Consider the following 12223-nt stretch of genomic DNA (forward strand, 5'->3'; position numbering starts at 1 on the left):
GACCTAGAGGGTTATTGTTACGTTTTGGACTGAACCCGAGTGGATGAGAAAAAACTGACTAAAATTAGATAGTAAAAAAAAAAAGTCAATCGGATTGTACAAAAACAAATACATACGAAAACCCAGGGTCAACCGCTCTTTATGTTTGTCTTAACAGCGCATTCCACCTCTCGTCGTGACCGATCTGTTTGAGGACATCAAAGACGGCGTGAAACTGCTCGCCCTGCTGGAGGTCCTCTCCGGCCAAAAACTGGTGAGATTCGTCCATTTGACGTCGGAATCTTTCATTGACTTGCGAGGGTGCGTGTTTTTTTTTGTTTTTTTTTGCGTGTTAACACAATCGGTTAATCGTTCGGGAGCTAATGAAGCGCATGAGAACATGGAGCATTCTTCGCTTCCACATGGAAATGCGCATTGATTGGCTCTTATTAGGATGTTTGAATGAATAGAAAACAGCAGATTCACAAGGACAGATAAGATTTTGGCAAACACACACACACGCAGCTTTTGGTATTTTAAGTCAATATTGCCTCAGGTCCAAGTGATCTGTGTTCTATTGATCACCCCGTGTATGTGTGCACTTTGGATTGGACTGCACCTGAATGGCTCCATTAAGCTCTCACTGGTGTATTTTATGTTTCCCTTTCGGATATTTTACTACAACTCGTCTTCAATAGCACTGTATCATCCCTTCTTTTTTCACGTTTCAACACCCCCCCCCCCCCCTCCCGGTTGCGCCTTTTAACTCTTTGTCTTCCCTGCAGCCATGTGAGCAGGGCAGGAAGCTAAAGAGGATCCACTGGGTCGCAAACATCGGCACCGCTCTCAACTTCCTCCAGGGCAGGAAGGTAGGAGACGAGCTCTTCTTTTTTTTTTTATCTTAGTTGTTCTTCTTCTTGGCTTTTTATTATTATTATTATTTTTTTGCTTCTGCCCGGTGGGTGCAAACATGGAAAAAATAATCTTGACCTTTGACTTCTTTCCTCCCCACTTTCTTTGTATCTCCTGCTGAAATCATCAATCGATGCAGTCAGACTTTTTGGCTCTGCCGCGGTGAATCCCTCATCGTTGTGGGGGGGGGCTAAATTCTGGACCCACCTGCTTTTTTTTTGGGGGGGGGATCCGCGATTCAAAGAATATGAAAAAGCTGTTTTTAGAATTTCCCTTCTTCCCTCAAACACGCCAATCCGCTTGCCAGCGTCATGTGCACAATTACATAAACTAATTACTAACCGCTTCAGTAAAGCGCCTTCAGTGAGATCAGTCACACACATTCAAGGCTAACACCCCCCCCCCCCCCACACACACACACAACTCCTCCCGTCTCATCCTCGGATACCCAAATAAAGCCACGAGCGGGCGTCTTTGCGAGGACATTGATTTCCCCTCTTCCTCGAGTGTGACAGGGTTAAACCATAAATCCTACACCAGTAATCTGCAAGCCGGAGATGAGACGTCAGCGTCTTGTTTGCGCGCGCGCGTGCGTATAAATCCAAAGTTTCAAATTAAATGTAAACACACACCGCGTGTAAATCCGATATATGTCTAGACTGTATTTTACGTTCAGAACTAGCTTCATACATCTTGTGTATGCGTATAATATAAGATATGATATGATATAATTTTTTTTAACCCGTGGCCAGTATTTTATTTTGAAATGGCTTGGTCAGAACCAACAAAAAGCCCAAAAATGGTCACAATAACACCTAGGGGTGTTTTTTGCGTAATTCTTAGCCTGTTGATGCGTGCTTATCACAATGCGGCCTAATAACCTGCTGCGTTTTCCATTACGAAGTCATGCTTTTCTTATCAGGATCGCCACACTGACCCCCTTCTAGTACCCGAGATTGCCCTCACATGACCCCCCCCGACTTTATTCCCTCCCACGTGTTCACCCACTTGAACTGCCGCCTATTACGGTCTCCATAATGGGTTCTGTGTGAGGATATGGGAAATGTATTAGGACGGATCACTACATACAGCGCACTCCCGGTGGGGGGGGGGGGGCTCACGATAACACGGGTTCTGTCATCGCATGCTCAACAAGGCGTCCATCTTTCATCAAGCACATCTTGAGTGGCCCTCATGTCTGATTTTCTTTCTTTTTCTGCCTTGCAGTCGGCTTACAGGGGATCACCGGTCAGTACCGTCTTCACTTTTTGTGCTCCCTCAATTTCTGCGATTAAGCCATTTTGTATATAGCCTGACTAAAACCGAATCATACAAAACAATATTTTCTGTCGGAAATAATCCAACCATAAAATTACCAAAATACATTTTATAGAGAAAAGCTATAGTTTTACACACAGAATTTTTTTTAAATTTAAATTACACACACACACGCACGTACACATACTCACCCACATACAAAAAATAAATTAAAAATTTAAAAAAAAAATAAAATAAAGGAGAGCAATGATGATGACATGTCAAATCGGTAAAATTACCGAATGAACAATACTGAGCTCTCCAGAAAAAAAAAAAGAAAAAATTTTGATTTATAAATGACTAATAAAGTGAATAAATGTACATTTGACATCACTTTTACCTTTATTTAAGGCTCGGCACTCGGAACTTTCTTATGTATTGTGGTTAACATAAACAAGACGATAACAAGCCTTTTTGTCTGTTTGGCAACACTTAAAAAATCTGAATAAAAATACGCGGTTATTTTAACTCATTCACTGCCATTGACGGCTATAGACGTCAAAAATAGTGTCTCACTTTTTGTGCTCTTGCTAGGTTGCAGGATAAGCTAACAAACTAAATTAATCAATTCGATTTTTTCCCCTCTTGTTCCTTGAGTGTTTATAAATGGATTTGTGTGTTCATTTATTGCGCTTTTGCCAAGGTAGTATCGTTAATTGTGTGCGTTTTTTCAACACAGATCAAGCTGGTGAACATCAACTCGACAGATATCGCCGACGGTCGACCGTCGATCGTCTTGGGTTTGGTGTGGACTATCATCCTCTATTTCCAGGTAACGCTCAATTAATTCAGGATTTGCACTGGCGATGTGCAGCAGACAGTAAGTTAAAGGCTTTTTTTTTATTATAGATGTAAGCGCCGTGCATATTTTTTTCAAGACGGTAAAAATGCTAATGGAGCTGAACAGACAGGAGACGAAAGCTGGGGAAATCAATTTTTGCACAGCGTCCACACTGGAAGCGAGTAGTTGCCACCACGGGCGTTTTTCACACATGCACACACACATCAACAAGAGCTTAATAAGAATTACTGAACTCTCTTCGCAACACAAGCACAATATGTAGCCACTAGGATATTAAAAAATGAAATACTGTTAGCATATAGATGTACTTATACGCGGCTATCTCTTAATAGCTTATAGCCGAAATGGAATCTGCATGCTAAATTTCTCTCTACTTGGCCCTGCAGATCGAGGAGCTGACCTGCAGCCTCCCTGAAATCCAAGCCCTGTCGGGCAGCTCCTCCTCGCTGAACGGCTCCACCAGCAGCACCGAGAACGCCAGCCCGCCCGTCAAGAAGAAGCCGCCGCCAACCGTACAGGGCGGCGCTAGGAAGGCCCTCCTCAGATGGGTCCAACGGACAGCCACGAAGTGTGTAGTCTGCTAAATAAACCACATAGTGTTTGTTTGGTCGCATCTTATATCGTAGAGCAGGGAAATGGTTGACATTATAAAACCTGTATCAGTTGTTTCGGCATTTTAACCCTGGAGAAGCCACGGGGTCAAATTTGGACCCTATAAATTCTGCTACTCAAATAACAAAGACCTTTTTTATTTTATTTTTTATTTTTTACAAATTTAACTTCAAAAGTCCAGAGTGCCACTTCTGACCCCTGCATGGGGCCATCTAGTGGATGAATATTGCACTTACGTGAGCCAGAGTGCTGGTGACAAGATGGCTGGCAACATGCTGTTTTGTTGAGCTGGAAATCAATCCAAACAAAACCATCTTCTCAGCAAACCATCAGATGGTAAACATTTTTTTTTTTTGTTAATCTATTTCATATCATGTTGCAGAATGCCTAGGAGTATGTTTTATATATATATTTTGATAAATTAGCAACTCTGAGATAGTTAAAAAAAAATGGTTAAAATTGAAAAAACATATTTTGGTATTCAGTGAATTTATAGCAGTCATTTAATATCCATCCATCCATTTTCTTAGCCGCTTTTCCTCACAAGGGTCGCGGGGGGTGCTGGAGCCTATCCCAGCTGGCTTCAGGCAGTAGGCGGGGTACACCCTGAACTGGTTGCCAGCCAATCGCAGGGCGTAATTTAATATATAATTCATAATTTTCCAAAAAAGAAAAGGGTTCTTGGGTTCTCCAGGGTTAAGAAACAATTACAAGTAAAATGTATAGATTGAAGCAAATGTTAGTCGAATTCTAAATTCTACGACCTGACTTTTAACAGTACCACTCAATTGTGTCTTCTTTGCCAGGCGTCTCGGAATCGAGGTGAAAGACTTCGGACCCAGCTGGCGGACAGGTTTAGCCTTCCTTGCCATCGTCCACGCCCTTCGGCCCAGTCTGGTAGACATGGAGCGTTCAAGAATGCGCTGCAACCGAGAAAATCTGCAAGAAGCTTTTCTGTTGGCTGAAACACAACTGGGCATTGCGCAACTTCTTGACCCTGAAGGTAAGTCACAATTCCTTCAATAATTCCTCCATCCCCCAAAACTTGGAATTCCCTTTTTTTTCCCCTTTAATTTATCACTGGGAAGTCTGGCTTTAACCCTGGAGAACCCAAGAACCCTTTTCTTCTTTGGCAAATTATGAATTATACATTAAACGACTGCTATAAATTCACTGAACACCAAAATACATGTTTTTTCAATGTTTTTTTCAATTTATTCCCTAATTTAGCATTAGGGCGAAATTTGACCCTTTGGGATTTAGGGGTCTCATTTCGAAAAATCTGAATAACAAAAACTGTCAGTAAACTATTTAGAATTTAAGAAAATAATCAATCAAATACACAGCTACATTGAACAATATAAATTTTTTGTTTTATTTGTTGCATTTTAGCCATCCTGTCACCACCACTCTGGCTCATGTAAGTGCAATATTCATCCACTAGATGGCCCCATGCAGGGGTCAGAAGTGGCACTCTGGACTTTTGAAGTTAAATTTGTAAAAAAAAAAAGAAGGTCTTTGTTATTTGAGTAGCAGAATTTATAGGGGCCAAATTTGACCCCGTGGGTTCTCCAGGGTTAAAATGAAATCTCAAGTTTTTATCCGACAAAAATCAAATGTTCTAATGTTAACTGATTTTTCACTTTAAATGAATCAATACAATCATTGAACCATCCTGCCCTGAACGATAAATTAATTGAATTATTACAAAGACGACTTGGCTCTGAAGCGCTGAAGGTTGATTTCATATCCGCTTGATGTCTGATTACGCTACGGGTGTCATTTGTCAAGACGTGGACGTGGACAAGCCGGACGAGAAATCCATCATGACGTACGTGGCCCAGTTCCTGAAGCGTCACCCCGACCGAGAGCGCGGCGCCTCTGAGGGACGAGCGGTAGGAGAAGAGGAGGAGGAGGAGGAGGTAAACAGCCGTCACAGTCGTCTCATTTTCTCTTTGCGCGCTTTGTCTTTCCTGCCAAATGTCATCGTATCACATCAGCGGGGACGTTCAGCATTTAAGCAATTGTGAGATTTGGTTTTAGTGTTGGTAGAAATTTTGCATGGCTTAATTGTCCGTTGTCAACTTGAGAATTTAGTGGTAAACGTTATAAAAATGTTAGTCACTCATAACACAATGGGACTTTGTAATTTTTTAATTTAAAATGAGAATTCAAAAGAATACAAACAAGCCTTTTCCTGCCTTTCATTCAGTTTTTTGGTGGAAAATCTAAAGAAAAAAAATTGCTATTTTATCAAGTAACCCATATTCTGTTATCTACTAATGATGTTTTGTCCAAAATCCAACTAAAATCTCTTGATTGCTAATTTACTCCCAAAAACATATAAATATGTTGTATTTTAAATGTTTTAGGTGTCCCAAAGACGTATTAATACGTTTTTTTGTTTATTTATGCTAGACCATACAGAAGGCTTTGATGCAGCCTCTCAACTGCACAGAACAGTTGAAGAAATGGTAGTTAGTACAAAAAACGGCCAGCAGGTGGCACCAGAGCGTAAGAGATCAAGCAGGGCCATGTTGAAAAAAAGCTAATTTAGCTACAGTTCTAGATTTGTGAAACTTAGCTATATTCTAATGCTAATTGCTGCAAAACAGAAACAGGTAGAAATGAGACTCTAATCTTTCTTTTGGTAGGTTCCATGTTTTTATAGCAATAGAACACAATATTCTGTGGGCCTTGCAAAATCCGTCAAAATAAAGTAAAACAGCCGGGAGCGAAGGGGATTGCTTCAGTGAAAATGGCTGGGAGTGAACGAGTTAAATAAAAATGCTTGCACCCATTTGCTGATAACTAAAAAGCATTTCTCCCATTTTGCCGCCTGTTGGTGTCTCGATTTTGCACGTTTGTCCTGCTTGCGTGGTGACAGCTGTTCTTGTCTCGTTGCTTGTCGCGCAGGCGTCTGTCCCGCAGCATGGCCTCCTCGCTCCTCGCGATATCGAGGAAATGTTGGAGGTAGGAGGCAGTTGAAGTCATCATCTATCTCTCCCGCTTTCAAACGCCATCTTACCTGATGTCATATCATAAAAAGCCTGCGGGTTTTCTCAGCTACGATTCCAGGATGACAAGATGTCATATGACCATTCGTGTTAATGTCACCATTTGGGACCATTAGCATGACAATGAAAGCCTCCGGCATTGGCACTAAATGTATCTGATGGTGAGCTCGCGCTTTGGCGTTTTGCGCTACATTTTTTTGACATTGTTTTGTCACGAGCAATCACAAAGTAAAGAGTTGGACAAAATACAGATGTTCGTTCTCGAATTAGCTTAAGATTAAGCTGTCATTAAGAATCAAGTTTGGGACTGGGCTTCCCCACAGGCAGAAGCGATAAGGCTGAATAGACAGCGTATTATCGTCATGACGACTTGAAATCCGGTGAAATGCTTTTAAGGGATCTGAGACAAAGTAGCCTGTTTAAGCAGAGCGTTTCTGGCAGCTGTGACTATTTTGACATTTTGTCCAACAGAGAAGAAGCATGCAGGATTTGCAATGCACTTTTAACGGCACCACTCACACCCTCTTCATCCTTTCCCGCCTCCATCCACTCATCAACTTTGCCCCCCCCCCTTCGTCTTTGTCTGCTTTTCATTTTCCCCCCTTTTTCCGAATTCTCACTCCCCCCCCCCCCCCCCCCCCCCGTGTCAACCTCCTGTAGAGAGAGCAGCGAAAGAGCCTGAGGGAGTTCAAAATGTGTCTGGACCAGCTGGAGAGAGACGTACTACACGCCCAGGAGACCGAGTGCAATCCTTCTCTGCAGTACCAGGTTCGAGTGCACACTGTGTGCGTCTTTGCAATGTGGAATGGGCACACTGGCCACAGACACGCCCATTATTAGCTTAATCTGTCACGGCATTACGTTGAGGGGATCAGGCGGCAGTCCTGTCATATTTTCAGTCCGTCTGGCTTAGTCGGCCAAGCCCGCGGATAGGTTCCGTTTTCACCACAGTGTGGGCTATCCCCATTCACTGTGCTTTAGAGCCTGCTAATCAGGGGGGGGGGGGGGGGGGGGGGCTTCACTGGCAATTAGCCACAGGTTTGTACAGTATAAAAGCCTGATAAGAGGAACTCACAGAAAAAAAAACACTTAAGCTGTTTTCATAGTGGCATAGATAGATACTGTATTTATATTTTTGACCAAAAGAGGATTAGAGCCGCACTGGAAATAAAAAGGGATAAGGGAAAGACGTTACGGGAAAAAAAACATTAAATATTAGAAGAAACAAAAAAAAGAAATACATGAAGAAACTGTTGTTTTAGACATGTGCCGAACTGGAAGAAAAAACTAAAGTGTGCAATATTAAAAAAAAGAAGGAAAAAAAAAAACATTAAATATTATTATTTTTTAAATAAAATAAGTAAAAACTAAAGTGTGCAATATTAAAAAAAAGAAGGAAAAAAAAGACATTAAATATTATTTTTTTAAATAAAATAAGTAAAAACTAAAGTTTGCAATATTAAAAAAAAGAAGAAAAAAAAGACATTAAATATTATTATTTTTTAAATAAAATAAGTAAAAACTTAAGTGTGCAATATTATGACAATTCCTCGGTACGATTTTTTTTATTTTTTTTATCAATAGTTGTAGAGATGCAAAATGAACTTCTCACAAGTCACAACATTGCAACTTAAGTTAAAAAAAAGAAGGGAAAAAAAGACATTAAATATTATTATTTTTTAAATAAAATAAGTAAAAACTAAAGTGTGCAATTTTTTTAAAAAAAAGAAGAAAAAAAAGACAACTATTATTATTTTTTAAATAAAATAAGTAAAAACTAAAGTGTGCAATATTATGACAATTCCTCGGTACGATTTTTTAAATTTTTTTTATCAGTAGTTGTAGAGATGCAAAATGAACTTCTCACAAGTCACAACATTGCGACTTAAGTTGCATAAAGTAACAACGCAATTCAAGTTTCAAGATATTTTTGAACTAAACAATGCATTTTGTGCAGTTATTCAAGAGTCTGCGCGTGCAGCTGGAGATGCGGAGGAAGCACGTGGAGGATTGCTTAAAGTCCACACAGAAGGACGGAATGCTGACTGTAGATCAGGCGCTGGTCAAACAAGCTTGGGAAAGGCTCTCCAACAGGGTGAGGAAACACAGACCAAGAATCGATATCATGCCTAAAAGTTGACTTTATGTCAAAGCTGCACAATGTATCCATCCATACATTCATTAATCCTGGAGAACCCAAGAACCGTTTTTTTCTTTGGAAAATTATGAATGATACATTAAATGACTGCTATAAGTTCACTGAACACCAAAATAAATGTTTTTTCAATGTTTTTTTCAATTTATTCCCTAATTTAGGATTAGGGTGAAATTTGACCCTTTGGGATTTAGGGGTATCATTTCGAAAAATCTGAATAACAAAAACTCAGTAAATTATTTAGAATTTAAGAAAATAATCAATCAAATACACAGCTACATTGAACAATATAATTTTTTTGTTTTATTTGTTGCATTTTAGCCATCTTGTCACCACCACTCTGGCTCATGTAAGTGCAATATTCATCCACTAGATGGCCCCATGCAGGGGTCAGAAGTGGCACTTTGGACTTTTGAAGTTAAATTTGTAAAAAAAAAAAAAGGTCTTTGTTATTTGAGTAGCAGAATTTATAGGGGCCAAATTTGACCCCGTGGGCTCTCCAGGGCTCCGTTCATTTTCCGCCATGCTTGTTTTAGCTCCTGAACTGGCATCTGTTGCTGGACACGTCCCTTCCCGCTCCTTTGGATCTGCTGGGGGCTTGGATGCACCACACCGAAGGAGCCCTGCGACAAGATGTCACCGCGCAACAAGCCGAGGACCGGGCAACCGTCGGCAAAGCGTTGGAACGACACAAGGTTGACTTAACACTGACAAAACGCCGCACAGGCGTTGACATAGTCGTGTTGTTTTGATCATGTTTGTTGACTTTACAGGATGTATTGAAGAGCCTTGAAGGTCACCAGAAGGTCTTCCAGAGGATCCATAAGGATAGAAGTATCGATGGCGTCTCCGTGCCACCTGAACAGCTACAAGACATGGCAGAGAGGTTAGGAAGACGACAAAAAAGAGAGCAATGATGATGACATGTCAAATCGGTAAAATTACCGAATGAACAATACTGAGCTCTCCGGAAAAAAAGGAAGAAAAAAAAAAGGAAGACGACAAATATTGTGTATTGAAGCAATCAATATACCATCTCGTTTTTTCCTAGGTTGAATTTCATTTCCGCGTCATGCAGCGTCCAGCTGTCGAAGATGGAATTCCTGGAGCACAAACACCGCATGGAGGCCTTTCTCACAGAAGCGGAATCGAAGCTCAAATCCTGGATTGTCAAATACGGCCGGCAAGAGAGCGTGGAACAGATGCTACGGGATTATGTCGTAAGCCCCAAATAGATCGTTTTATTCGTCACATTTTCGATAAATTGGGGATAAACTAACTGTTGTTGTTTGTGTCTCCGCTAGTTTTTTGTGGAGAAGCAGTATTTCTTTGAAAATTACAAAACTTTGTACCAGTCATTGAAAAGTGCTGCGGAGGTTTACATCAGCGCTGATAGCTCAGGTGAGGAAGGCATCGCTGTACGTTGTGTGTGATTTCATTTAGTGTTTTAATTATCAGGGTATGAAATCAAAATGTGGTAAGTCTTCAACCTGACAATATCTCACCAAATGTCATCATCGCGGCTACAAGCAACCGCAACTGTCTTGCTTCCACGTCTGCAGGCGAAACCGCTAAATGAGCTTCCTCCGCTCGCTCAGCGGGGAATACCACCCCATTAGCTAGTTTGGGGACGCCGCTCCAGTTCCGCGCGTCTCCGGGCGCAAAAACTGAGCGAGCGTGTTGGTTTCGTTATTACGTTTTTAAGGGGTTTGTGTCAGCTCTAGGCGATGCAAGAGCTGAAAAGTCAGCTGGAGAGAGAAAGGAGGACACCTGAGGCTCACAAATGAGGTGCACCCACACCTAGATTGTCTGCATTTGAACCGCAAATACATAAGATCACTTTACACCATACCCTCATTTTGTTTTTAAACAGGTTTTTAACCAATTCTGTAGTGCTAAGCAAAACGGACTCATTAATTAAAATCCATTTAACAAGTGCATTAGACTCATTTCCCATAAAAAAAATAAAAATAATAATAAAAATAATAATAATAAAAATAATAAACTTTTCTTTGGTCCTTCCTCGGGTCTCCTGACGGCCTCACGACGACTGGAAGTGTTCGGTTTAGGTGAACGGTATGGGATTTTTTAATAGGTTTTAGGTGAACTAATGAATACACACACACACTCGCACGCACGCACGCACACATTCTCACCCACATACAAAAAAAACAAAGAAAAAAAGAGCAATGATGATGACATGTCAAATCGGTAAAATTACCCAATGAACAATACTGAGCTCTCCAAAGAAAAAAAAGAAAAAAATAAATAAATTGATAAAAAAAAAAGAGAGCGCAATGATGATGGCATGTCAAATCGGTAAAATTACCGAATGAACAATACTGAGCTCTCCAGAGAAAAAAAATAAAATAATAAATTAATTAAAAAAATAATAATAATAATAAAAAAAGAGCGCAATGATGATGACATGTCAAATCGATAAAATTACCGAATGAACAATACTGAGCTCTCCAGAAAAAAATAAAAATAAAATAAAATAATTCCCAGCGAGGTCCAAATGAATTTTGTCACTTGGCAAACTTATGTCTTCCTCCCCCGCAGCCGACGAGGGAGAGACGGGGGTCTCCCGGCTAGTGCGGGACGTGGCGGCGCAGTGGAGGAGCCTGTCCATGGAAGTGCGCAGCGTGAGGAGCATGCTGGAGGAGGTGCTGTCCAACTGGGATCGCTACGTCTCCACGGTGGCCTCTTTCCAAGCCTGGCTGGAGGACGCGGCGGGAGCCCTGAGACAGACGGAAAATGCAAAGCAGGTACGCAAAGCAGGCCACGTCAGTACCACTTTCGAGTGCAGTCACCACATTGGTATGAACCAAACTCATTGCCTTGACAATGTGGGTGTCACATCCCCATTGCGGATTAGTCCGCCAATTACTGTTATTGTTTCTTCATTTAAATCCACTGCTTTGTCCCATTTTTGATGAGCTGTCTTCTTTCCGCTTGGTTGGAGTCTTTGTTTCCCGTTAATTTGCATGTCTGCTTTTTTTTTGCCAAGTCTCTAATCGCCTCTCCTTGTCGCTTCATCTCTTCCCCACTTTCCATTCCAGGAGTTCTTCAGGAATCTCAACCACTGGATGGATCAGCACGCCGCCATGAACGACGCCGGGAATTTTCTTATCGAGACGTGCGACGAGACCGTGTCGTTTGATCTCAAGCAGCAGTTACTTATTCTGAACGGACGCTGGAGAGAGCTTTTCCTTAAAGTTAAACAGGTAGATACAAAAAAGGTTATTATTGTCGGAAAAGTGACAAATTCAGTGTACAGCATAAATGTGAAATTACGGGAAGTTTGCGCCATTACACAATCGAATCTATCTATAAATTACCGAATGAACAATACTGAGCTCTCGAGAAAAAAATTAATATAATAATAAAATAAAATAAAAAAAATCTAAACCTTTTAAACAATACATT

The 12223-nt window shown here is 40.9% G+C and overlaps 1 protein-coding gene across 11 annotated transcripts in view; it reads left to right on the plus strand.

Annotated features, from left to right (window-relative positions):
• syne1a (spectrin repeat containing, nuclear envelope 1a) overlaps nt 1-12223 on the plus strand; it is a 143321-nt gene that overhangs the window by 27006 nt on the left and 104092 nt on the right. For 6 of the 11 annotated variants that reach the window (XM_077551888.1, XM_077551889.1, XM_077551886.1 and 3 more), the window contains exons 4-19: nt 158-253; nt 765-848; nt 2119-2139; nt 2888-2980; nt 3397-3578; nt 4429-4625; nt 5414-5545; nt 6537-6595; nt 7300-7407; nt 8597-8734; nt 9331-9489; nt 9568-9680; nt 9846-10014; nt 10099-10195; nt 11357-11562; nt 11857-12021. In XM_077551888.1, coding sequence (XP_077408014.1) covers nt 158-253; nt 765-848; nt 2119-2139; nt 2888-2980; nt 3397-3578; nt 4429-4625; nt 5414-5545; nt 6537-6595; nt 7300-7407; nt 8597-8734; nt 9331-9489; nt 9568-9680; nt 9846-10014; nt 10099-10195; nt 11357-11562; nt 11857-12021 — 2019 coding nt within the window. The remainder of the gene's footprint in view (nt 1-157; nt 254-764; nt 849-2118; nt 2140-2887; nt 2981-3396; nt 3579-4428; nt 4626-5413; nt 5546-6536; nt 6596-7299; nt 7408-8596; nt 8735-9330; nt 9490-9567; nt 9681-9845; nt 10015-10098; nt 10196-11356; nt 11563-11856; nt 12022-12223) is intronic. The other 5 variants (XM_077551883.1, XM_077551884.1, XM_077551885.1 and 2 more) reach the window with 3 other exon arrangements.

This window comes from Vanacampus margaritifer, chromosome 19, assembly GCF_051991255.1.
Source record: "Vanacampus margaritifer isolate UIUO_Vmar chromosome 19, RoL_Vmar_1.0, whole genome shotgun sequence".
Taxonomy (NCBI): domain Eukaryota; kingdom Metazoa; phylum Chordata; class Actinopteri; order Syngnathiformes; family Syngnathidae; genus Vanacampus; species Vanacampus margaritifer.